At 44.0% G+C, this 27,315-nt stretch overlaps 1 protein-coding gene across 3 annotated transcripts in view; it reads left to right on the forward strand.

Annotated features, from left to right (window-relative positions):
- PARVB (parvin beta) overlaps positions 1-27,315 on the forward strand; it is a 74,550-nt gene that overhangs the window by 12,813 nt on the left and 34,422 nt on the right. For 2 of the 3 annotated variants that reach the window (XM_005239354.4, XM_055807380.1), the window contains exons 2-3: positions 21,050-21,139; positions 24,019-24,089. In XM_005239354.4, coding sequence (XP_005239411.2) covers positions 21,050-21,139; positions 24,019-24,089 — 161 coding nt within the window. Of the gene's footprint in view, positions 1-10,827; positions 10,943-21,049; positions 21,140-24,018; positions 24,090-27,315 lie in introns of those variants that run through there. The other variant, XM_013300742.3, reaches the window with a different exon arrangement.

Consider the following 27,315-nt stretch of genomic DNA (forward strand, 5'->3'; position numbering starts at 1 on the left):
ACAGCATGCAGCAAGATATGCAGAGTAGCTCTGAAGTGCTACAGTAATGGACTGAAGAAAGTGAATTGCTTTTATTTAAGAAAACCAGACATTTTAAAGTTAAATGAAAATAAAACATTTTCAGAATTGCAATCCTTAAAATAAGATTCGTTGTAAGAACACTATTACATTTCATCATAAAACCTTAGCAAGGTGGTTATGAACACCATTTCTTAAAAATACTAATGCAAGGATTTGGAAAGGGACTAATTTTCTTCTTAAAGTCTGCCCTTACTTAAAAGCAATTGTTCAGTGATACCTGTTTTCATTTCTTCTAAAGGATTTATTAATGCTAACATCATGAGAGAGTCTTCTAGAAGCTGGCATCTGGTTGTTTCTGTTTCAAGGAGCACGTGGGTGAGCCACATGAGACTTTGAATGGGGGGAGCTGCAAAGTCACGACTTCATGCTAAGTCTGCAGATGCTCTATGCTGGATGGTGTGAACGGCAGATTCTTGGTCCCCTTGGGGACCACAGGATCCCTTGGTGGATCTGTGCGGGGAGATAGGCTGTGTTCTGCAGTGCGTTGTCATGAATGCATTAATCATATTGACTTAAGTGCTTGTGCTTTTAAAAGTTGTGGTGTTTAGATCTTTTTATCAATATAAATGCATCCTACTGATTTGCACATCAGCAGCACAGGAGTCCATAAGATTTAGTATAGTTATGCATAGCAGTGCTAAATGTCTTTTCATGTACTTTAAGAACTGTTACAGGCCGGCTGATCCGAAAACAGATGAAGCTGGTGAAGTTTTCCAAGGCACTGTTTTGAGCTTGGGATTGTACTTTGATGTTAGGAGATTTGGGAGATTAGCTGGCAAGCTCCTTCCATTGCAAAAGCATGTCGGAACAACTTGTTGCTAAGAGATTCAGGGTTATGTGGTCTGTGGCAAGACCAGCGCAAGGCAGTCTGCTAGTTGCAGGAATTGGCGTGTCAGCAGTTAGAGCTTTGCTGTTCAGTGGGAATAAACTTTAGTGTGTATACCTCATGCATACAAATGTTACAGACACAGCTGAGGAGATTGAAGTTTGTAGCTGTGGAGGTGCTAGTGTAGCTGGTGCCTCAAAGCTGCTCATGAGGGATTTGGATGCTAAATGGCTGTTAGTTTTCAAAGGACGTTGAGTGTACACATCTCTTGGGCACCGCTGTAAATCTTGGTCTGCAGATACATACCTGGGAGGTTGTCTGTGTCAGGGTTATCTGTGTCTTGATGGGGACATAACGACTGTACAGAGATACTGACGTGTATCACAGATGAGGCAGGAAATTCCTTCTCCTTATAACATCATTTTTGTGATCCATGTCACCCTTGCTGTGGCTGGTAACGCAGCAGGCTCTGTGCGTGCCTAGTTAATCCTGGAGCCTTGTTTCCTTTTCAGCATTTTCAGTCTGTCCATATTCTTGTGCCTGTGGGGTGAGGTCTTCATGGGCCAGCCCTCAAAACTCCTCGGGGTTGTTTCAGCAGACCTGGAGGCCAGCAAGAAAGAAGGAAGGGAAGCCTTGTTTCCCAAAGGCTTCTCCCTGTGCTGACCTCTGCTCGTTATAGCCATCATGACTTTGGGAAACCTGCAGGTTCTTTGAACTAATGGGATCTGGGTATTCTGTTGCAGAAGCCAGCCATTTGAAAGTCAACCAGGTGACTCCAGAGAAAGATCTGACCTGTGCCAGTGTCAGGTTGTGACTGATGGCACAGACTCTGTTCTGGTCAGCAGTCGTGATGTCCACATGCCTTACCCTGCACAGTCCTCTAATTGATCTCTTCTGCATGGTGACTTTGGTAGTTGCTTATCTTCTCCCTTGTATGTCCTCTGCCCGCTCTCTGAAATGTGGCATATATATGTATTGTCACTGATGAAGCTTAGGTTTTTTCCTCAGGGCACAGCAAAATCAACTGATGCAGTTGTCAGAGTTGTTTAACTCTAAAGTATGTGTGTCTGCAGCAGGTTTTCCCCAGGGTCTATATGGCATACATGAACCAGCCCTTGCTTTACGTGCCCTCCTCGTGGCTGTGGTGTACCTACCTCTGGTTGTTGTTACAGGCTGCATCTGCGCTCCTTGCCTGGGCTGAGGGGTTGGGGGTGATGTGTGGCATGTGTTGCGGTGAGGAGGGGGGGGAAGTGTGAGGGAAAGAGGGGCAGGGTGAGCAGTGGGGAAGCCCTGCTTTTCAGGGGGCTCTTCCAGGCTGCCCTCAGGAGGAGTGCTGGATCCTGGGACCTCTGCTGCAGGACAGGCTGCCTCAGTGCTGGTGCACCGTGCTATCCCCACCATTGCAGAAGGGGCTCTGTGCGTGTGATCTAACCCAGCAGTTCTTGCATGGTTACAGTGACCCCCGTTTATCTTTGGGGGTGGGCTGAGCATGGAAGGGAAGTGGGAACAGGAACCTCTGTGTTACACAGCTAATAGGTCAGTGGCCAAGTGATCTCTCCAGGGTGAAGCATGTTCTACTCAGGTATAGACTTCCTAATTTGTACCCTTTCATTGGCCAAGTAGAAAGCTGCGACCCAAAGTCTGTGACTTCTGTTGTGCCTGTCCAGTTTAGCTGGAAAAGTGTTAGGGCTAATATGTGGTTTCAGAGTCTTGTAATTTGAATCCAGTTAAGTCTTGCTCTGAAAACCAGATGTGGAGAGAACGTGCACACCTGGCAGCATGTACTGGCCAAGAGCAGTGGCTCCGTACTCTTTGGGCCCTTAAATCACTGTCAGTTCCTTGTGGAGGAACATATATCCACACAACAAAGCTTCTAATTATAAATCCTGTACACATGATTTGTTTCCATGCGCCCACAGCAGACCCCTCTCCAGAGCCCTTCTGCTGAGAGGGGAGGCCATGGGATGGGATTCTGGTTTTGGCTTTGCTAGTGGTGAGTAACAGGATCTTTGGGAATTCAGCTTTGACTCCTAGTGGTTGTTTCTCCAAGTTAAAAGAGACTTCTTTATAATCCTGGAGACCTGTCTGGCAATCAGATAGAAACTCTTATAGAATCGATTTTCAACATATGCTGCATTTTGGTTATAAAACAAGCAAGCTGTTCTGACTCCTGGAATTCCAATTCCAGTTCCTTCTTTAGTGCTTCTTTCATTGTGTGGCTGAACCATAATGAAATCCACTAAAAAAAGAAATAGTGTGTTTTCCATTATAGCTGCCACATGGCCTTATTGCCAATTTTTAATTAGCTGAGATGATTGCATACACGATTTTTTTGGAGTAAGGAGGGAGACTGAGAGCTGGATGAGGAGGAGAGCTATTCTGATATCTGTATAGAGGCATGGTGTCTTTTTTACTGTCTTTAAACAGAAAAATGTGTAATCCTCGGAAAGTGTCTTTCCCACTAGGTCTGTTTGGCAGATGTATGCATGTGTGTTATTAAGCAGATGCAGACACTTCTGTCATTTTAAAATAGAATACTGTTGTTAGCTCTCTGGCTTGCCTAGCCCAGCAGATGAATTTAGAGGCTTTGCAAAATTGACAGGATTTTCTTCAGAAGTGGTAGAATAGAAGCGAGTACAAGGACATCCAGACTTGCATTTTCTGCTTAATACTCCTCTTCAGGAGCAGGGGTTGTGAAATTGTCCTTCGGGATTACTGCTTGTCTTCTTCCCTATGTGTGGCTCCCAGTATTGTTGCAGTGAATTGGTTCCATTGGAAAATCAGGCAGGCTGCAAGAATGCTAACATCATAGGTGTATCTGGGATCTGTACTGAATTTGGTCTGACAGATCTTGACTCTCCAATGAAATCATAGACTCATTTAGGTTGGGAAAGACCTTAAAGATCATTGAGTCCAGCCACTAAACGGGCACTGCCATGCCCACCACTAAATGTCCCTAAGCACAATATCTACACATCTTTTAAGTATCTCTAGGGATGGTGACTCAGTCACTTCCCTGGGCAGCCTGCTCCAATATTGACAACCCTTTTGGTGAAGAAATTGTTCCTAATGTCTAGTCTAAACATCCTGGCACAACTTGAGGCTGTTTCCTCTCACCCTATCACTTGTTACTTGAGAGACCAGCACCCACCTTGCTACAACCTCCTTTCAGGTAGTTGTAGAGAGCGATGAGGTGTCCCCTGAGTCTCCTTTTCTCCAGGCTAAAAAACCCTCTGTTCCTTCAGCTGCTTCTCATAAGACTTGTTCTGTAGACACTTCACCAGCTTCATTGCCCTTTCTGGACATGCTTCAGCACCTTGATGTTTGTTATGTAGTGCTGGGCCCAAAACTAAACACACATAGTTTTCGATGTGTGGCCTCACCAGTGCCAAGTGCAGGGGAACAGTCACTCCCCTTGTCCTGCTGGCCACGCTATTCCTGATACAAGCCAGGATACTATTGGCCACCTTGCCCACCTGGGTGCACTTCTGTCTCATACTCAGCTGGCTGTTGACCAACACCTCCAGGTCCTTTTCCACCAGGCAGCTTTCCAGCCACTCTTTCCCTGCCTTTATGTTGCGTGGGGATTGTGTGACCCAAGTGCAGGACCCAGCACTTCCTCTTGTTGAACCTCATACAGCTGGCCTCCATCAATCCAGCCTGTCCAGATCCCTCTGTGGATCCTTTCTTCCCTCAAACAGATCAACGCTCTTGCTCCATTTGGTGTCATCTGCAAACTTACTGAGGGTGCACTCAGATCCTGTTGTCCAGATAGCTGTTTAAGATGTTAAACAGAACTGGCCCCAATACTGAGCCCTGGGGAATACCACCTGTGACCAGCCACCAACTGAATTTAACTCCATTCACCACAACTCTTTGGGCCCAGCCATCCAGACAGTTTCTCCTGGAGAATGCTATTCTATTTAGAATAGAATAGCATTCTCCAAGATGCTATTCTATTCAACAATAGAATTCTATGCTATTTTACCCAGCATAAAGTACACCTGTCCAAGCCATGAGCAGCCAGTTTCTCCTGGAGAATGCTGTGGGAAGTGGTGTCAAAGGCTTTACTAAAGTCTAGTTGACAACATCCACAGCTTTTCCGTGATCCGCTAACCAGGTCTCTTTGTCAAAGAAGTTAGTCAAGAAGAGCCCACCTTTCATAAATCTGTGCTGACTGGGCTTGATCATCTGATTGTCCTGTACGTGCCACATGATAGCACTCAAGATAATCTGGTCTATAACCTTCCCTGGCCCCGAGATCTGACTGACAGGCCTGTAGTTCTCCTGATCCTCCTTCTGGCCCTTCTTGTAGATGGTTGTCGCTAACTTCTAGTAAACTTGGACCTCCCTGGTTAGCTAGGACTGCTGAGAAATGATTGAAAGTAGCTTGGTGAGCACTTCTGCCAGCTCCCTCAGTACCCTTGAGTGGATCCCATCTGACCCCATAGACTTGTGTGTGTCTAAGTGGTGTAGCAGGTGCTGACCATTTCCCCTTGGATTATGGGGCTTCATTCTGCTCCCTGTCTTCCAGCTCAGGGGGCTGGGTACCCGGAGAGCAACTGGTCTTACTAATAATGACTGAGGCAAAGGCGGCATTAAGTACTTCAGCTTTTTTCTCATCCTTTGTCCCCATGTTTACCTCTGCTTCCAATAAAGGGTGGAGATTCTCCTTAGCTCTCCTTCTGTTGATAATGTATTTATAGAAATGTTTTCTATTATCTTTTATGGCAGTAGACAGATTAAATTATAGCTGGGCTTTAGCCCTTCTAATTTTCTCCCTGCATAATCTTCTGATATCCTTGTAGTCCTTCTGAGTTACCTGCCCCTTCTTCCAAAGGTCACAAACTCAATTTTTTTCTTCATCTTTTTTTTTTTTTCATAAGTTCCAGCCAAAGCTCTCTGTTCAACCAGGCCAGTCTTCTTCCCCCCGTCTTGTCTTTTGGCACTTGGGGATGGCCTGCTCCTTGCACCTTCCTGGTGCAGCCTTCCTGGACTTCTTTGCCCTTCAGGACTGCCTCCCAAGGGACTCTGTCATCCAGGCTCTTAAAAAGGCCAAAGTCTGCCCTCTGGAAGTTCTGGCAGTTCTGCTGATTACACCTCCCTTCTCCAGGAATCGAAAACTCAATAATTGTGTGATTGCTATGCCCAGCATGGCCTTCAACCATCATGTCACCCACAAGTCCTTCTCTGTTCACAAAGAACAGGTCCAGTGGAGCGCCTTCCCTAGTTGACTCACTGACCAGCTGTGCCAGGATGTTATCTTCCACACACTCCAGGATCCTCCCAGACTGTTTCCTCTCTGCTGGATTGTATTTCCAGCAGATGTCTGTTGAGTTGAATTTCCCTATGAGAACAAGGGCTAGCGATCATGAGACTTCTCTCAGTTGCTTATAGAATATTTTGGCTGTCTCTTCATCCTGATTGGGTGGTCTAACAGACTCCCACTGTGATACCTGCCTTGTTGGCCTCTCCCCCAGTTGTTGCCCATAAACACTCAGCTTAATGATGTTAAACTCTAGACAATCAAAACAGTCCCTGATACATAAGGCTACGCTACCGCCTCTCCCTCCTTACCTGTCCCTTCTGTCCATGCATTGCATTGCTCCAGTTGTGTGAGTCATCCCACCATCTTTCTGTGGTGGCAACCGTATCATAGTTTTCCCACTGCACAGTGGCTTCCAGCTCCTGTTTGTTGCCCATGCTGTGTGCAGTGGTGTAGGTGCACTTCAGTAGGGCTGTTGATTCCACCACCTTTTTTGAGGGAGAAGCCCTAATTCTCCATTACCATTCTCAGGCGCTTCCGTGGTTTCTAACACATTGATAACTCTTGCACATTTGCTGCTGCATGGATCTCCATCCTCTACCTCCACTGGGATAGCAGACAGAAGGACCTTGTTAGCACCCATCCCTCAAACACTGGCATGCTGCCCCCAGGCTTATCTCTAGCAAGCCTGGTTTTATCCCTTTCCCCCTTCAAACCTAGGTTAAAACTCTTTCAGTGAGCCCTGCTAACTCCTGTGCAAAGATCCTTTACCCCCTTTGAGACAGGTGTACCCTATCTGTTGCCAGCAGGTCTGCTGTTGTGTAAACTGACCCACGATGAAAAAACCCCCCAAATTCTGCTAGTGACACCAGTCTCCATGCCAGGTATTGATCTACTGGCTCTTCTTATTTCTTTCCTTATGATTCCTTACAACTGGAAGGATAAGCAATTAAATAAGCCTGTATAATGGAGCCCTACCACTGGGAAACTGGATTGGAATTGGGTGCAGGATGTCATGATCCAAATGGTTCTGTTGCGCCAGGAGCAAACCAGATCTGCCTCTATGGCAAATCTGATGCTGTCTGCCACACAAACAGATAGGGTTGGTGGTTTTTTTTTTCATGTGGAAGGGATGAAGCAGTCATGACTGACCTCATCTAATGTGGCAATAGTCCAGCCTGAAGCTGGACCTTGGCAGTTGCTTGCAAGCAGCATTTCTGTGGTTTTGTGGAGCTGGGATTTTTTGGGGTTCCTCGTCAGGGAGAGAGATGATAATGGGAAGGGAAGAAGGACTGGACTTGGTACCCACTCTTTGCTGTATGGTTGAAGGAGAAAGGTATGTATTTGTTTCCATGATGTGTTCTGGGATAACAGGGCGCTTGTGAGTTTTTTCCTCTGACTGCTCATACAGATTCAGACTAATAGTTTCCCTCTTGACCACTTACGATGTACTTAATTAGACTGCTGTCTTGAAAATGCTCACTTTTACTGTAGCACTGCAACTGTAGCTGCATTAACACAGTGAGGGGCCATAGTCTAAATCATCACCTTGGATCCTCAGTGTCATTTAGCTTCATATAATTTATTTAAAAAAAAAATAAACTGTGGTGGCTGTTTGCTCTGCTGACATCAGTAAGAGCAATAAGGCGGCTGTGGAGCTATGCTTGACCAAGCCATGACTCTGACATTTAAGGTGTGTGTTAGTTTTTTTCTGTCTTTCCAACTGTGTATTTCTGATCTCTTAATTCCTGTCATTTACATGTTAACAAACAGGTCACAGGAGCCAATATTTGCCAAGCTAGCTCAGCACCTGGTAAAAAGCCTTTCTTTGGCAGCTCTTTAACCAATGGGGAACATACATGGATTTTTTTTCTGTGGGCAGAATGGTAAAACAAATTGTAATTTGTAGGAGTAACGCTTCTTTCCATAAATGACATTACGTGCAGATGCTGTGCTGCCCAGAATCTTGGTAGAAAGCATTCTCACTGGGTTCTGTCATTTGCTAAGCTAATGTGCTATTGACCCAGTGGTTGGTAGGAGGCTTCTCCAAGAATGCAAACACAGTTACTTTGAAACTGTCAGAGCTGGGGAATTCTGCTTTTGTACTGAATGCACAGGGAGATGGGCACTGTTGTTCCAGGGAGGCTGAGTAGTTTGGTGTGTGGTAGCATAGTTGGCCAGATGATTCTGTGTAGCTGTATTTAGAGTGTGAAAGACTTCATATCTATTACATTGGAAGAGTGAAAACAGAGTAACTAATCCCTGTGCAAGAAAAGGGGAGGAAAAGATCGCCATGGCTGCCTGTGGCAGTGCCCCAGTGTCCTGTGATCTCTTTGTTTTGTGGTCTGACCTGGGGTATGTGCTGTTTAACATCTTCATCAATGACCTGGTGGAGGTGGAGTGTATGCTCATACAGTTTGCAGATGACACCAAACTGGGTGACCAGCTGATATAGTTGGGCTGTTACAGGGCTGCTGCTCAGGTGGATGTAGACAGGAGAAATGAGCTGACAGGAACCTTCTGAAATCCAACAAGGACAAGTGAAAAGTCCTGCACTTGGGAAAGAAGAGCCCCCCTCGGTGATAGGGGCTGGAGACTGCCTGCCCAGGGGACAGATCTTCTGGAAAGGCACTGGGGGCCCTGGTGAGCTGACCACAGGCCAGCAGCTTGACATTGCGGTGAAGATGACCAGTATCCTGGGCTGTATCAACAGAAGCAACACCAGCAGACTGAGCAAAGTCCTTATCCCCCTCTAGGCTGCATTCCTTAGATCCCAGCTGATATGTCTAGCTCTGGCCTCAATGCAGCGAAGAAGGCACTCCAGCTGAGCCACCTCAACAGTGGGCCACCTCTCTCTGTGAGGAGAGCTGAGGGAGCTGGGCTTGTTCAGCCTTTGGAAGAGATTGCTTCAGGGAGACTTTTAATAAGCAGTCTGCTGATGCCTATGAGGAGGTTATTGAGAAGGTGCAGCCAGATTCTTCATCATTGTGCATAGCAAGGCAGAGAGGCAACAGGTATAAACTGAAACAAATAAGGTTCAGTCTGGACAAAGGGAGAAACTTTTTCATGCCGGGGACTGTGAAGCAGTGGGCCAGGATGTCTAGAGAGTTTGTGCAGCCTCTGCTCTTGAAGGTTTTAAGATATGGCACGATAAAGCCCTGAGCAACCTGGTCTGATCTCAAAGCTGACCCTGCTTTGAGGAGGAGGTTCAGCTAGAGACCTCCTGAGGTCCTTACCACCCCGAATTATCAAATGATCCTGGCAGTTTAGACCCTTTAAAGGCTGGAGTAAGGACATTTCTTAAACAGCGTGAAATCTGTGGGTTAATGATTTATGAGTATGTGAATACAAGGGTGTGCAGTGGAGCTGTGCTTCTCTTCTTGTACCTCAGTGCCAAACCAGTAACAGTAAGTGTATGATTTATTTTTTTTTTTCCCCTGGTTTGTTTGTGTTTTTTTTTTTCTTTTTCTGTCTAACCTTTTAGGAGGAAAGCATGGATTCTACTAGGCTGCTGCTCTGGCTCCTTCTTTAGTGAGGATGAATTAGAGAGGCTGTATACTTGGAAAGCTATTTTGGGACTGACCAGTAGCTGAGCTTGAAAGTCTTTAAGATGTCTAGCTCCACTGAAACACCAGCTTGTCTAACTCGTAGGACCTGGTATTATCAGTGCAAAGGTTTCAAAAGAGACCACAGAGAGCTAGAACTGCAAATTGTATAAAACTTTGGTGTGCTGACTAAGTAAGCAAGTAACAACAGCTGCAGGTCTTTGTGATACTTGATGAAATGTGACATTTTCTTGTGCTTTGGACTTGTTTTGATTTGATTCTTGGGCTGGCTGTTTCATGATTGCATTTTGTTATCCCTTGAGGGCTGTGTTTTGGGGACTGAACTGGAATGGCAGTCAGAGGCCTGGGTTCCACTCTTTTTATGTGGTCTTCATCAGCTTTGTTAGGACATGGTGCTGTCTACTTCTTACGTAAGCCTAGCAGAGTTAGGCATCTGAATGCTTTTATGGCAGCTTCTGTCTTCACTGTACCTTCTCCCTGTGGAATGGCTTTTATCTGACTGTGGGCTCTGAGTTCCAGACTTTCTTTTACTGTGAGGTCTGTAGTGCTTATCACGGAAGTGCTTGTCTTGGCAGGCTGCTGTGGTGCTCAGAGCAACAAGTAAAATAATTTTCCACAAATGACTTGTCTGGAAACCATTGAGAAAAATTCTTTGTATTTTGCAGCATCTGTTTGTATAGCGAGACATTTCAGTTCATTTTCAATATGCTGCTTTACTGCCATGGATGCAGGTAGGACACAGGAAAGGTAGAGCTAGGCATGAGCAGCCTTGGTATATGGTGCTCTGTTGTGTGTTTAGGCTAAAACTTCTAGTCTGGAGCACTGTCTGTCCCTCCATTGGTCCTGTGCTCTGTTGAACTCAAACCCAGTATTTACCAGCAAACCCTCAATGTATACGTTGCAGATATAGTTGCTATGTGTGAGTGTTTTTCAGGGTTTCCCTTGTCTTTCTGGGTGACATTTGGGCAACTCCAGCGATTAGGCCATGTGCACTTTTTGTGGTTTGCAGGATCATTTATCTCAGTTTACTCTTCCTGCAGAATCATGTTGCACAAGCAAAAAAGTTTCTTTTTTTGAATTGCTAGTTATAGCTGTGGCCGCCTTTTCATTTGCATGAAGTTTGTTGAGCTCTGTAGTATCAGCTGGAGAAGACGGTGCCTTTTTGTTACTTCTTGTGCTCACCTGCCATTGCTGCCTTCAGAAGTGAGTCTGTTGCTCTGTGCTTCTCTTGACAGGTTAAGAAGAACTGGCAACATCAAATGTTTTCATATCTGCACAGCAGACTGCTTTTGGTGGTAGTTGTTAGCCTTTTCATGCCTTTGGAAAGAGGGGTGAAGGATGTGGGGAAAGCAGTAAACTGAAGCAGGGAAAACTGCTTGGGCAGTTAACGAAGGGGGTTTCATTTGGGTGCCTACAATGAACCCTCAAACCTTGAGAAGCAGGTGGAAAGAAGTTGGTGGAAGGATAGAAACTGGCTCAGTTGTGGCTAGTGGTAACACATTTTACAGTAGTAACTCTTTTAATGCTGTGTGTTCTGCTTGATAGATTTTGCTTGATGTTTGCACAGTTAGATTTGTATGTGGGATCAGAGAGAGAGCTTGTAGGAGGCAGTCAACTCAAGTGCTGTTTTCTGCCAGACTTATTCATGATGTAGAAGACAAGAACTGGGTAGACTAGGCATCTCTATTCCAGAGTAATGCTGTTAGCTCTGCTTCTGACAGCTTCTGCTGTCTCTCCCTTGGTGATTTGCTTGGAGGTTGGACCCATCAAACTTGGATACCTTTAGTGAGTTGATTTTGGTTTCTGGAATTGCTTTTGGTCAAAGGTCTTGTTGGTGCTTGGTGCCTTGCAGAAATCAACCTGCTTTGGGGGATCTCAGGCTGAGTTTCTAGGCTGAGCATGCTGTTCTCTACCTGCTTGTGCCCATCAGCTTTGGTTGTAGAAGTACACAGAAGCCTTGGAGAGTGCTAAGCGCTATATAGTAGAATACAGTATTTCATGGAGAATTGATGGCAGTAAATTTAAAATGCCTTTCAGTTTTTCTACTGGGGGTAGGTACAGCCAGAAGTCTCCTTCAGTCCTTTCCTCTTCTTCCCAGACTTTCTCCTTCAGTCCTTTCCTCTTCTTCCCAGACTTTCTCCTTCAGTCCTTTCCTCTTCTTCCCAGACTTTTTGTTTCCTTCTGTTGTCATTAGGCAGATTTGACTCCACATCCTTGTTTCAGGTGGAAGTTGTCTTGGTGCTCGTGTGGTATGTTCATGAGAACATAATCCTCTATCATTGCTTCATGTGAAGAAATGACCTTTTGTGGGTTGTGACGGAATTGTAATGGGGGAGGCTGAGAAAGTATGTTTTTCCCATTTTCAAGTAGAACTTGTGTGCAGAGGGAGGAACGTAGCTTTCCTGAGTTGCTTTTTAGGTCCTCTCAAGCTGCAGTAAATGCTTGTGATGATTAAGGCAGCAGCCTGGCTTTCCCCTGTCAAAAAACTCTGGGATTGAAGCAATCTGTTTACAAGTTTAGGACAAAGCAAATGCCAAAATTACGCCCGGTTCATGTCCTGGAGTGTAGAAGCTGTATAGCTTGGTGTGTATGAGCTGGGTAAGGGGTAGGTACTTTAAAGAGTATTTTATTTTTGCCTTAAAAATAAAATACGTGCTTGGGACCCTCTCTTTACCTGAAATGTTTTCCCATTTATTAACAAGGCTATGCAAAGGCTTGTGCAAGAGGTGGGAAATGGAGGAGAACAATCTCGATGTGAAATGAACGGATACATGGCGTTAAGTTGCAGGGTCCTGCTTCCAGCCAGGTGCTGGCTCCAGACCTGAGTTTGCACAGGGTCTCAGTGACACTGAGCTGTTAACAGCCAGGGTGCATCCTGAGAGTACTGCAGCATGTTATGAGTAACGAATGCAGCTTGTTGACCTCTCCTTGCTCATCTGCATGAAGGGGACTGTTCTGTTTCAGGCAGGGGACACAAAATGTCAGAACTGTTTGCTGGGAGCTGCTTAAACACCTCTCAGGCATGAGGAAAGGTGACTTAATGTGTCATTTTCAAAGCTGTGGGATTGCAGGGAGACTGAAACAGAGCTGACTAGGTCAGTATGTGTGCTCAGTATCCTACAGGGTGGCTTTTTCTACACATGAAAACCTTGCCTTTGTAGGTGTAACTTTACAAATACTTTAAAACACCACTCTTGTCCACACTCTTATTTCTGCTGGTTGGAGTTTTGTTTGGGGGGTGTGTGTGTGGGGGTTTTTTTGGGTTTTTTTTTTGCCAGCATTGGTGTTTGCATGTCTACACAGTGAAAATTATATATAATTTTTTTTTCCTTCTGTCCCATAATGTGGCTTCTGCAACTGCTAGTGCCAGCAAAAGGGAAGGGGTGAGTGGCAGCTAGAGATGGAGGCAACGTGTGGAGTGCCCCTTTCCTGACAGCGTGAATGCTTGCCTGACAAAGACAGCTACATAACTATGGCTTAAGAAAGAAATGAGAAACAGTGTATGATGAATCCCAGATTTGACAGGTTTAGTTCCATAGCTCTCTGTATGCTTCTGTCGAAGTCTGCACTTTGCTTTTCTGCCTTGCAGAACCTATTTTGAAGGATTCCTAGTTAAGTATTTACTAAGTGGGTGTTAGACCTGTTGCATGAGCTGAGCAAGAGACTGAAACAACTGAGGAGCTAAATGCCGAGTTGAGTTCCTCTGGTCTGGTCCTTTGGTAGCTGTAAGACTTGTATGGGATTAGTATGGCTGCTGGAAAGAAGACCTGGCTGTTAAATATGATGGCTTTATGTGGGCTATATGATGGCTACTGTGGGTTTACCTTGGCTCTTATCATTGTTTATGCCCAGGCAGCTGTGGGTCAACTGTGGCTTTGTCAGTTGCTATCGGAGCCGGATAAATACTGCAGGGGAGATCTGTGGGTTCGGTTATTCCAGCAGTGTGACGGCAGGGGTAGTCAGTCCTGCTTTCCTGGCTGTTGCATTGTCGGTGGCTGACAGACTAAGGTAAGGCTGCCCAGTATGGCAGCAGCTGGGTGAGGATGGGGTCCTCCCTCCTCAGCAGCAGCAGTGCTGCATTTGCAGGGCCCTGCAGGGAGCTGGAGCAGAAGACCGGTTCAGTGCACAGCAGCTTGCTTTTTGCAGGATTCGGCTTTCTTGCTGAATTAAAGCAGGCCATGTAACTGGATAAAGATCTGTCTGCTTAGCAATTACTTGCTTATATTTATATATATATATAATTATTAGAGTCTTATTTTGTTTGTTTTGGTGTTCAGTTGCCAGTGCTGGTGATGTTGAGAGATGCTCGTCGCTGTGTCTGTTCAGTGCTTCTTTCTCCCAAGCTGCTGCATCTCTGTCCCTGTTCTACCTCTGCACTCCTCCTCTCTTCAGGAGGGCTGGTACCTGTGCAGGGCTTGGCCAGAACAGCTGTAGCCATGTCACTATTGGCTATCTCAACACAAGTGTCACCTACAAAAAAATGCAAATTATTTTTTCACCATTCCCACTCCTCCCCCCCCCCCAACTCCATAGTGAGATAAGAATTTTTGTGGGTGAAAATCTGAAAGTGGTATTTCACCTTCACAAACAAAACAGAGCCCCAGCTTCTCACAAACATTTCCAACCGGCTCAAATACTGAATATACTGCTAGTGTGCTAGATATATGTTTTACCACTGGCAAAAATAAAGCGGGGATCTGTGTTCTGGCAGTCACAGAATAAGACCCCTCATCAGTGTAAGTGTAATACATCCATATAAGCAAGCATGGCCTGCTCTTTGCAACTAAACCAAAAGCATTATTACAGCCCTCTCCTTAAAGTTGCCTTTAGCTTTACTTTTTCCTTTTTCAAGGTCTTTCCATTTCTTGAAATGACAGAGCCTGACTGTTGCAAGTACCTTGTCTGCCTGCTAAGGCATATAAATAATTTCCTTTATTACCGCAGTCCCTTGATACAGTGCCTTTATGTTGAGTTGATGAAGTCTTTGCCTTTGATCTGCCTGGGATTATTAATTCTCTATTATAATTAATGGAGGCTTTGTCTTTTCTCCTGCAGTCTCTATGAAAAGATCTCAGAGTCTTTTGTAAATGTTCAGCGATTAGTAGTGCAGTGGCAGACTGAGTTGTATGTGTGGTTTGTCTGTAGAAAAGAGACAGAGTCTCAGTTTATCAGTATGTGTTATCTTTGGGGCTGATTTTGAACTCTTTCACTACAACAGTTTTTCTTGGAAAATGCCAGTTTTTATAAAACTTTTTTTTTTTTTTCAATTTTTCTAGAACTCTTACAGTTTGGAAGAAAACTTTTCCTGAAAGAGTTTTAGGTGTCAGGTGGAAATTCTGCATGTGCATGGCTGTGTGTGTTGGTCTGCGACAGGCAAACAGAGGAGCAGGTTAAGGCATAGACACTGTAGGGTCTTCACCCACCAGGGACCTGTTGCCTTCTGGTCTGATATCTCCCATGGGGAGTAGAAGCTCCAGCAGATACTGGGCCTTTTATGCAAGGGTTGGGTGCTTCATCAGGGGGATTTGTCCTGTGGCCACCTCTCACCTGAGGTGTGAGTGAACGAGGGTTGTGTTGCTGGTCTGAATCGGGTAGAAATGGTCGTCTCACCTGAGGTGTGAGTGAATGAGGGTTGTGTTGCTGGTCTGAATCGGGTAGAAATGGTCGTCTCACCTGAGGTGTGAGTGAACGAGGGTTGTGTTGCTGGTCTGAATCGGGTAGAAATGGTCGTCTCACCTGAGGTGTGAGTGAACGAGGGTTGTGTTGCTGGTCTGAATCGGGTAGAAATGGTCGTCTCACCTGAGGTGTGAGTGAACGAGGGTTGTGTTGCTGGTCTGAATCGGGTAGAAATGGTCTTGAATATGGATTTTGTTTTGGATGTTATTGTCTGAACTCTTGGGAGATGAGTTGCAGGCAGGTGAGTCACTGTCTGAAAAAGTGCAGCTGGTTGTAGTTTTTTCTCTGGAAGGAGCAAGGAAACTTGGGAAGCAGTAAGACATTGGGGTGGGAAGAGAGTTTCCAGTGCAGTTTGAGTTACATGGTCATTGCATGTTTCCTGTCTGTGTGCTGCTCCTGCCTCAGAGGATGACAAAGTTACTTGAACAAATCTTTTGTAATGGAGCCAAGGCTAACAAAGCAGTTTAATAACTTCCAAATCTAGGGTTTAATCATGAGATGGAAGTACATCATATAAAAGCTGTGGAAAGGCTGTGCTGTGGTGCCAGCTCAGCGCTGGTTGAATGCGAAGGAAAGTAGTGTATCCAGAAACCCATGATTAGCATCATGACAGCTGCTGCTCTCTGCAGGGTGGGATTCAGCCTTGCAGTCAGAAATAACTAGAGCTAAAATTAAGTAGCATTTACCATCTATTTTTGTAAGAGGCAGAGGCTTGTGGTCAATTTTTTGATAACAGGACAATGAATGGTAAAGACTTAGGAGGTGAACTGTGCTGTTGGTGCTATCCTTGAAAATTACACTAAAATTATGAAGAGTGAAGGCAGAAAGGATCAAATTGTTGACATCAGCTCACTCTTCCTTATAAAAAGGACACAGCAGGGACATCTCTTCTTTTTATAGCACTCCTGCTGACTTTAAAGGCCATTTCCTGACTTGTGAGAAATCCTTGACAGTGGCACTTCCAACTTTCTGCAGCTAATTGCTCCTGTTCTGTGCAGTTTGCATGTAATCCCATGCATCGAGACAGCCTGCTTGGCTTCCAGATGTAGTGCTGTATAACATTTGCGCATGCAGTCTGCTCATTATATTAATTTGTTTGAAAGGCCAGCACAGCTTCCAATGTGACTAAATCATGTTGACTGCTGGCACTGCCAGGAGACTGTTAAAACATCGGAGGCCTGCCAGGAACCCTTGCTGCTTTCCTTGGGACTGGTAGAGAAGTGACCTTTTACTCATGAATTTAAATTTCTGGTTTAGGGGAATACTCAGGGTTTTTGCTGAATGCCTTGGCTGCTTGCCCGTCCCTTGTTACATTTGGATTTTGCTCGTGCTGGCTGATGGGGTACTGAAGCAATTCGGAGGACTAGTGCTGCCTGTTAATTGAGGATCTGCTCAGAGAGGAGATATCTAGCCAGAAAGGAGGGAAGCCTTAGCAGACATCTGGGAGAAATCATAGTGAATTTTGCCAGGTACCTTTCCAAGGCATCGTCTCTCTGTGTCTGTAGTTACACCTGACTTGTCCTGTGTAAGTTCACAGCTGAGTCGTTTAGACCATTGGCAAGTTTTATATTAAGGCTGTAACCATTTAGCAGAGCCTGTGTTGTGGGTCAAGGTGGGGGCAAACTTTTTGTGGGCAGGAGAGCATTCCCTGGATGCTGGGGCTGCTTGTACAAGTTTTGCTGGCACATCTGAGGGAGACCTCTGCCCTGGCGTGGTGTGCCTGCAGGAGCAAAAAAACCTGCAGGAGCAACAAAAGCACAGGGATAAGATACAGGAAAGGTTCTGCTGGGGACCGGCCTGGACTAAATGATGCTACTCCAGCCTGTACTCAATTTCCTACCTCTTTGTGTCTTTCCCTACTGCAGTTTTCCTCTGACCGATCTAAGAAATGAAGTGATCAGGCTTTAGAGAGAGATGTTTTACACAAATCTCATTTAGAGAGCAAAGAACTATGCCAGCACAACAGGAGATGATGTTCCCTGTGGGGAAGGGAAGGGGGACTTGTGAATGGGCAGATGGAGAGCAGGCAAGGAACAGTAATACCTCATGTGGGACCTACCAGTGATTATAACCTGCCGGGCAAGTGCAGCTCTGTGCTACCAGTAAAATGCCCTTTTGCATGGATGACTCATTTGTGAGGATCTGGTATAAATCTTACAGCAAAGCCACTGTTGCTGATACAAAGTTGAGGAGGCTGGTGTTTGCCAGCCGATTAATATCCATTATCTTTTACAGTACTTTTGGGTTTGTGAAAGCCGTTCTTTGTTGTAAACTTGCATGAAAACACCTATCAGGTTCTTCTGAGAAATGTACCTGTTGCTCCATCCTGACTGTTACTTTAACTGTCTCCACTTGCTCATTTGTGGCTTTGCTGATTTTGCAGTGTTATGGCTCCGTTTCCTTTTCCTGCTTCTGCTTCTTTGCTTAACAGTGATAAGTGAATACTGGGGGCAGCGAGCAGGGGAAAAAGTCCTCAGCATTTGTTCAGGTGCAGTGTGAAAGGGTTCTGGAGTGCAGGTTTTGGAAATACCCTGGCAAATTTATGTTTGTGAGTGGAATTGCTTCTCTGCATGCTGGCTGTTGCTCTGCAAGCCTGATGTTCCTGGGGCAAGCTGTTGTGGTGGGAAACTGGCTGTGGTTTGGCCAGAGTGTGGAGATTACTTTGTCATGAAGCTCCTTGCAGAGAAAATACCATCTTTGAGGCACCTGCTCTTGGGTGGCCAGCAGCAGGCCAAGGGAGGCACTTGACCATCTGCAGAAGCAGCAAGGGTACAGAGGGATTCCTGGCTGGGAGTCTATGGACAAGTGTTGTGCCCTCCCTCCCGCCCCCCTGGCACCTAGCAGCTGGGAGGCTATCTTAGTGACTCCTCCTGTGTCACCATGCCCAAATAACGTAGGTTTGGCAGTCCCGAGGTGGCAGCCCCTTATCCAGTTGCTGCTGCTCCTTCAGCATTCAGACAGCTCACGCGGTTTGTCTGCGACCTGCTTGTGCTGCCGGGGTTGGGATGGCAGGGCTCCTGTGCAAGAGGCGCAAAAAAGGAGGTAGGAAACATTACGTTTGTAGCAAGAATCTCTTCGTAAGCTGTCTGCCTAGGGCCTGGTGTATGGGCTGGGCTGTCTGTAAGCAGGGCTCTCCCTGGGCGGCAGGCCTTGGGGGGCTTTCTGCTGCCATAGCCGTGCTTTGCCGGTGGTGGTGGAAGAGGATGTTTTGGTCCTGTGGGATCTGGCCCAGCTGCGCTGGATCTGAAGGCGAGCTCTTCAGGTTGTGAGGGATGGGGGCTTAATACACAAGTTCATATTAATATTTTAGTTTAGCAAATTGCTCAGAAACAAGGTATTTTTGTTAGAAAGAGTAGGGATCATCTTTACATTAAAAATAAAAAGTGTAGCATCTTAAATGAACTTTTGGAAATAAAACTAGTATAGCTGCATTTAAAAGTATTCTGGCTTGACGTATATGCCACATGTAGTTTCTATAGCATGCACTGAAGATAGTACTGTGTATTCACTGCCTGGAGGAACTTAGCAGCTCTGTTCTGCATTTGCAGAGCATTAGGAACAGTGATGCCCAGACCTTATTGAACGCTTGGCATTCCCATAATGACAGCAAAGCTACAATAATGAAGAAACTTATGTCTAGAAACAAGGCTGGTACTTCCAAAAGGAGTCTGATTTAAGTGGAATTTGGGCGTTTATAGTCCTAGCAGGGTTTTAAAAATCTTACTTTTAATGCCTGGTTTCCACACGATTTTTCTTTTGCCTCCTGGTGACTGTATTCCTGTTGGCATTGTGGTGTACCAGCTGCTGGGGTGAGAAAGCTCTAGACGGGCGTAATGCAAACAGGGCTGGGTAAGGCACGCTGTTAGAGCTGCTGGGGTCTGTTGCGTGAGGCCTTTTAGCTCCCTGACTTCTGTTTGAAGAGTTTTCTGAGAAAATGAGAATGAATGCAGGAAAGGGGTGTAATTACGAGTTTCTTTTGATAATGACATCTATTCAGGAGCAGACATTGTATTATGTTTGCAGTCAAGAACGCTGTTCTCCTCTTCCCTTTGCAGAAGGTACAGAATACAGAAAGCAATCTGTGCTTACTGCTGGCAGCCCCCTTCCACCAGTCTTTGCTCCTCGTTAGCTCCAACCAGCTGCTCTAACATGGATCATAAGCCATAAGGTCTCAAAATATGAGACTGGTGTCTGTTGCTTGGAGAACATAAGAACAGTATTTCATAATTGAGGATTTTTAGTTGTGTTCAATATCATGCTGTAGACAAGAATCAACTAACATCTTGGAACTGCAATTAAGAAATGTGGTAACTTGATTTAAGCACCCGGTTCAAGTATCTGTGAAAGGAGTGGGCATTCTTCCCTGTCCTCTGGGGCAGTAGGATCTGTTTTCTCTGTCAGTCAAGCAGGAAAAGAGCCAGTACTGATGCAGGATTTTGTAACCTTTGCAGACTGTATGCAAATGATTAGCTTGTGGTTTGATTTTTCCAGTGGGAAAGGGGAATAGTGACGGTTCTTGAAGGTAGTCCTTGTTGGGGTATTGTAACTATTAGTTAATTGTACCTCCTTTTCTTTCCCTGAAAAGTTTGCCTAGCAGACCTTATTTATTCGGAAGTCCTTGCTTTTTCCTGAAAAGAGTATGGGGCTTGGACCTCTCTCAAAGGAGACTGTGATGCCTCGGATGCTGCTACAGATGATCTTAGCCCATGCTAATGCAGAACTGTCACTGAATAGATGGGGCTGTTACAGTGTCTTTGTGTCTCCTAATTCAAATGCATCTATTTCAGTAGCTTGGCTTATTATAAATAAATAATCGTTATCTGAGTTTAGGAGGGAGATGTGCCTTGGAGAGTGTACAAGTGTTACAGCATTGCTAGTGCTTTTCTTACAGTCAGGCTCCGTGAAGATACTAAAGAACTGTTCGGTACTTGTCCTCAAGTTCAGTTCCTCCCATCTGGCAGGACACAGGGAAATATTTGAATATCTGTTTTCTTGATGAAGGGTACTTTACTGACTTTCCTAAATGATAGCTGTAGGTTTAGGACAAGAGCTTGAAATCACAGATTTCAGATTTGTGTTTACCGGATCATGCTACATGTATTTTTAGCCAGTGGCAATGCTAGAATTAAATAAATTTTCATCTTTATTTGGGAGGTTTCCCTGGAATACTCTGAGGCTTTTAATAAGGCCAGTACCAAGCTACAGTTCCTGGTGTTCTGCAGCTGGAAAAGGTGGTGATGAGTGGGGGTCATGCTATCAGAAAAGGAGTTTGTTTTTACAGTTTGTTGTCTTCTCTGGATCTGGGCTGTCCTGCAGACAAAGCTCACACCCCTTCCATCTGGAGAAACAAGCACTCCGAGGTTGCTCTTACCACGTAATTGATTTTCTTGTGAAGTATTTTTGGCCAGTTGTGTGGCGGCTCAGTTTAATGAGAAGATATAAAAGGATGTTGCTTTTGATATTATTTTCCACTGTGGGTGCAGTTCTTAATTACATAAACTGTGCACCTGTTTTGAAATTGAGCTACCAGATCCAGTTTTCTCTTACTGTGAATAAATACCTTTTTCAATCCCTACATATCTGCCAACTTTGTGTTCATTACAGTCTGTCTTTCTGTTTCTTCCATGTCTTCAGTGAGTGACCTCCAAGAAGAAGGTAAAAATGCTATCAATGCACCAATGAACCCAAGCACCGTGGACATCCATCCAGAAGACACGTTATTAGGTAAAGTATTCATGCTACAGACTTCAGCTAAACGATTATTAGTTAAGGTCGCCACTGTGACTCCTGTAGCCATTGCTTTACTGTTGAATATAGATTGCTCAGTTTGAGAGAATTGGGCATGAGAATTGAGAACTGTTGCATGTTACATGTAGGTTAGAAATTAGAAGGGCTAAAATGGAATTTAAAGAGCAGTGCCAATTATGCAGATACACTTAAGCTAGGTAGTTTAGGCAAAAATGGACTTGTTCAATGAATTGGCAAAGAGCTTGAGTTCTTTTGTGATCATCCTGAAAGTAGATAGAAAGTTGAGGTTTGCAAAGAATTACATGGAAAGTGCTGCTGAATTTGTGTGCCTATTTACTTCAGTTCCATTAACCCATTGGCCAAGTGCATCCTCCTTTGGTAAGGAAGTGGTATGTTCTCTCTTCTGTGTGTATAGATGGGGAACTGAAGTGCAAAAGGATCAGCCCACAGAAAGTCTGTGGCAGAAGTGTGTGTCATGATTCCTGTGGAACCCTTAAAACTGCCTTGTCTCAATGTACATACTACACTGTCAACTAGTGTATGCCATGTTCCTCCTTGGGTTACTGCTGCCACTTTGCAATGACAGTGCAGCAAAATGAGACGTGGTAATGGATGAACAGATGAGCATTTAGGCTTTTGAAAATAGTAATTAAATGTGATTAAGATAGAAGTATGTAAAAGAAGTAATTCTTTATAGAAAAAAGTTAAATATTCACCTGTTCTCTCCGTTTCCTCCCCAAGTCCCTACAACAGCAGAAAGTCTTTAAAACTTGTTGAAATAAAAGACTTTTTTTCTTTCCTGGCCATATGTCTCTTAATCTACAGAATTAGCTGAAGCAAGCTGTCATGGAGACAAATATTAAAACAGTAAACTAAAAAACAAATTTTAGTTATTTAGACTTTCTGATGAAAAGAGTAGTAGCAAATGCAAGTACTGTTCTCCTGAGATGCGGACAAAGTGTTGATTGCTCTGTGTATGTATGTGGATTAGGAGTGTCTCCAATGATTTCTTCTAAAGCTGTGTGAGATTTTAGAAGATTCAGGATCCCTGCTGAAAGTCTTTCATGTAAAGACATGACCACCAGTGAACCTTGTGAACCTTAAGCAAAGTTCTGTGGTGAATCGTATAGCATTATGGGTCAAATCTGGTCCAGGGTTTCAGTTAGCAATATTTTGGGTGTGTAGTGGGTGTCACTTCCTTGTGCTTAGACTGCCTGACTCATCCTAGGCAGTAACGAAGTAAAGGAATGGAGGAAAAAAGCAGCAAAAGAATTCATGGTTTTCTTTCTAGGTTTGTGGAAATTTGTCAAGTATGTTCAGGTAGCAAGGTCTTATTTAAGAAAGATAAGGGGCCCTGGAAAATACTGAACCCAAATGTCTGGGTAAAGTCTAAGGTAACCAGTTAGATGATATAGTCAGTCTTCTGTCTAGGTTGTGCGAGTGTCGTGTTTCTCATCTGATAGCAGTGAAGTCTAGAACTGCAATAGGCAGTCACTGTAGGCTGGGCATTGTCAGGTTTTAAAGGGTTCCTCTATACAGTGTGGCAGTGGCCTGAGTAATGGTCATACCGAAACCCCTCTGTTGTCATGCTGCAAGGAATTAAGAAATCAATAGGAAAATAGAATTCCATATGGACTGTCTAGACTCAGCTAAAGATAAATCCGTGGGGTTTATAAATAGTAATAATATATAATAATATAATATATATTAAAAAATAATAATAATTTCAGCTGAAAAGATGTGCATTTCCTTGCATAGCTGTGACACTGCCATCCATCCTTGTGCTCCTGTTTTGTAGTAGACAGGATTTGCACCCCACTGGAAGGAACGGATCTAACCTAGGTCACAGCTACTACTTGGCTACTGAAGGAGCTAAAATGAAGGGTGCAGGGAGAGGTCTGCTACTTGAAAGCAAACACCAGAATCTAAAATGAGACTTACTCCAGCTGCTTCCTAAATACTGGTGTCCATATTTATGGTAGCATACAAACATGCACATCACGCATGTGTCCATGTGTGCTGTTTTGAAGATAATTTTGCCAAAGATTGTTTGATTGTTAACCTTACTGAAGTCAAGTTAATTTTGCTACCAACACTTCTGCATCAAATCATCCCTTCTAAAAATAGATCTTTACATTTGTGCCTCTTGTGGTTGTCCTGCTGGCCATTGGAGAGCATTTCTCACATCTCTCCATCTCCCAGCAACGGAAGAAATAGAAGACTTTACACCTCAGAAATCTATTTGATGTTCTTCCACCATGCACAAGTACAACTGATACAAATTGGGGTAATTTTCATTCTCCAGCTTAACCAGAGGTTAAGGAGTTCATGCACTCGGGGCCACATGTGTGACAAAGTTTCAGGGAACCAGAGAGCACAGGAACAAAGTGTCAGCCCAAGTCTCAGCAGCCACACTGAGTGCAGTACCATAAACTTGCTGTACTCTTCAAGATGGTGAAATTTGGGACAGGTATTTTCAAATAGAAATCAAATAAAAATTGAGGAGAGGGAGAAAACTAGTTGACTGCACTTTTTGGTATGTTGATGTTATCATGCCCCTCAGGGTACAGAAGATGGCAATTTTTCTGAAGTATTCTGCATACAGCAGGGTCTGAGCTGGGGAAAATCAGTGGAAACAATCTTATTTTAGGGAAGTTAGAGCTGTTATCTTTCTGTGTGTCTCTAAAAACGCCTAACACTTTGATCATCGGAAATTCCCTTGCTAAGATGATGACTAGGCACTGTCATTTCTTGATCAGCTGACAGGCAACTTCATGATTAGGAATTGTTGCAGTATTTCAGCAGTGTACATTTGAGGTGGATCTCGCTAAAGTTTCCTATTTTTACTTGGACAGAGGAGAACGAAGAACGCACGATGATTGATCCAAACTCAAAAGAAGACCCCAAATTCAAAGAACTGATCAAGGTAAGAAATTTTGTCCTCCTTCAAATCTTCAACTAGTAAGCTGGAGTAATTTACAAGCTGATTACTAAGAATGTAGTTGAGGAATAGCAACTTGTTACTGAAGTATATGTGAAAACTGAGGTCATCAACAAGGTAAGGCTGAAAGTAACAATGAGAGAAAAAAGAAAAGGCTGAATGTCAGAGTGCTCATGGTACTTACAGAGTAAGGCTCCATTGTCCATTCATATCCTTGTGATTATCACAGTGAGGATCAGTGCTTGGCTTGAATCTACCTGCACTCACCGCACATAAACATAGGTTCCTTCTGTTTATGAAAACAGAGAAGGAGTTTTGGAAAGCCTTAGTGAGATTTCAGGAGAAAAAAAGCGTAGGACTGAAATGAGCACGGGCATGGTAGGGCACAAGGAGGAGACCTCTAGTGTTAACAGAAAAGTTGGAACTGAGATTCTTCTTGCCCTATATTCTGTTGGTTTGGTGTTTTTGTGGTGTTTTTTAAGAAAAGTCCTCAGTTTACCTGGCTACTTGGGGCAAGGACCAGATCGTCCTGAATTTGTATTGTCACTGGAGATGCCTGCCTAAGGTGTTGATAATGGTGTTTCCAGCCGTGCTGATGTGAAGTATGGCTTCCTGCCAAAGCAGTGCTCATAGTTTCTGCCAGGCATGATGAAAGATTTGATCTTGAGGGTCTAGCATTTAGGAGAACCTTTTCTATGCAGTAAGTCATTGAGCTTAACATAGTGAAAACTTGAGCAGGAAGAGAAGGGACGGCAATTCCAAACAAATGCGTCCTCTTTCTAACAAAAAATAATTTAAAAATAATACAGACAAAGTATAGCATGAAAATTAACACAAGCACACACACTTCTTGGAAACAACCATGCAGCTGTAGCTGGGTGGGTCTTAGAACTCTGGGTAGTGTATACCGTCTCTGGATAGAGGGTTGAGCTGTGGTACATTCCTTTCAGGAAACCTTGTGCACCCTGGCTGCACAAATATGCTTCACAGAATGCCTCAGCAAACTGCTCGTCTGGTGCATCTTTAAAACAAGCTTAGTGACCTCTTATTAACACTGCAGTAACATGTTTAGGATTACAAAACCACATCAAATCGAGTTTAGTAAAGAGTTGTGATCAAATTTCTTTGTTATTCTAATTCACCTGGAATACATGGTGTTTTAAATTAAGTGAATTTGCACATTCTTTCTTTGTTAGTACCTAAATCTATTAATTCTCTCAAAAGGTACAGTGGTCTTGCACCACTCTTTTAAAATGCACTGTGGTTTCTCTGCTAGTGTGACAGTGATATTTTCATGCATAATTTGGCTGAAACAGTTGTTGCAGTGAAGGAACCAGATGCACTCTGTGATACAGGAGACTTGATACTGAGATCAGAATTGCTTTTAAGTTGGGAATTTTGCTGTTGAATTTAATGTGAGTTGGTGAGTCTTCCATGGATGTTGTAGTCTAGCAAGGTTATGAAAACCTTCAGGAAGAACGAAAATCAGGGCTAGAGCGGCACTTGAAAATGTATCTGAGTGCTTACTGCACGCTGCAGAATCAGGCTGTGGTTCACCGTGCCAGTTCACACTTTGCATGAAGAGAGAGTAGCATATTACCAACTGAACTGGAGCAGCTGGTGCGGGGAACAGCACATAACTGGAAATTGATTCCTTGGGATCATCCTTAAAGGAGAGATGTGTCCCGTAGAGTGTCTACTTGAAAATGATGTAATTTAGGTAATGACTAATCATTTGCATACCTCTCAGCAGTTGAGAGTTTTTATGGAGATTCAGCTAGAAAAATATTAAACGCTACGTTGGTGTGAATCTGTAAGGCAGGGAGGGGTTTGAGTTACGTTGGCAAAACCTATTTTATGCCAGAGTTGGATAATGCAAAAAAATGAGCAATTTATTCTTTGTTTTCTGTTCTTCAGTGGTTAATGATATTTTCCAAGAGCCCCAGTGCTGGGATGAGAATTAGCTGTGCGAAATGCTGTACAGCAGCAGCCAGCAGAAAAGACTGCGACTGCCTGCCCCACAGAGCTTGGAATGAAAGATTTCCACAGACTAGCAAAGAGTGAGGATTGAATAGATGGAGGGTGTTTTTAGTTCAGAGTGGTTCTCTCTCTTTTCCCCTCTGAGAGGAATGTGTCAATAGCAGCAACAGAGCCTCATGCCTTTTGAAATTTGGCAGTATGACTTCATTTCCTTGGTGCCAGCCCAAATCTCTTTCAACACCAGTTAGACATGCCAATGGTTTACCATCATTGGTTTTGAGTGTTTCTGTTCTGTCAGTTACATGCAGTTGGGTAAATGGATCTCAGTGCAAAGAAGCTGCAGTTATCTGTTGCTGACACTGCTTTAATATCTCTTTGTCTCCACAGAATGTTGTTTTAATTTCTGCTAGCCTCATGCCATAGGAATTACATGCATAGTGCAAGCCATGTGTGAGAGTTTGGAAGTGATTTTGACAGAGCTTTTGTAACTCTGGAGAGACAGATTGTATCACATTGTGGTAACATGGAGACACCAACAGAAAAAACCCCAATGCAACAAAAAGCCTCATACCCTCACTTTTATTAAAGCAAATAGTGAATCTCCTTGTTGAAGGCTGCGTAGTTTGGGAAGCTAAAATACCAGCTTTAAGTCCTCTTGCACATAGGAAAATCATCAGGAACTAGAATTATGTCTCAAAATGTTGCTCATTATCATCATTGATGGTACTCTAAAAATAGTTGGCCACAGGTGTTAACCAAATTCCCTCTGTGGCCAGAAGCCTTCATTTGCTCTGTGTGTAATCAGTTTGATACATGGCTGAGCAGACCTAAACCTGAAAATTCGAATCAGGGAAAGAGATGAGTTACTGTTTTACTTATATTTTTATGTGTGTGTGTGTATTTGCAAAATACTGTTTCTGGTGTCTGAATGTGTGAGCTTCTTTTACTCGTTTCCCAATATTTGCCAAGTGACAAGTGCACTGCTGACTTAAGTGAGTGTTTGAATTGTAAGTTTGGGTGGTTTTGTGATGGGATATAGAAGTGTCCTGTGATACATTGTTTCTTTTTCTACTCTTCACTCAGGTTTCTAGTCTATATGTTATTGTGAATCTGTTTACAATCCCGTTCAATTGGGTGTAAAGGTGGAAAGAATCTTTTCCCCCCTTTCTGGTTTAGATATTGCCGAAGGGTAAAAGTTTCAAAAGCTTCATTGCTGGTTGTCGTCCTAAAC

This window comes from Falco peregrinus, chromosome 6 (genome assembly GCF_023634155.1).
Source record: "Falco peregrinus isolate bFalPer1 chromosome 6, bFalPer1.pri, whole genome shotgun sequence".
Taxonomy (NCBI): Eukaryota; Metazoa; Chordata; class Aves; order Falconiformes; family Falconidae; genus Falco; species Falco peregrinus.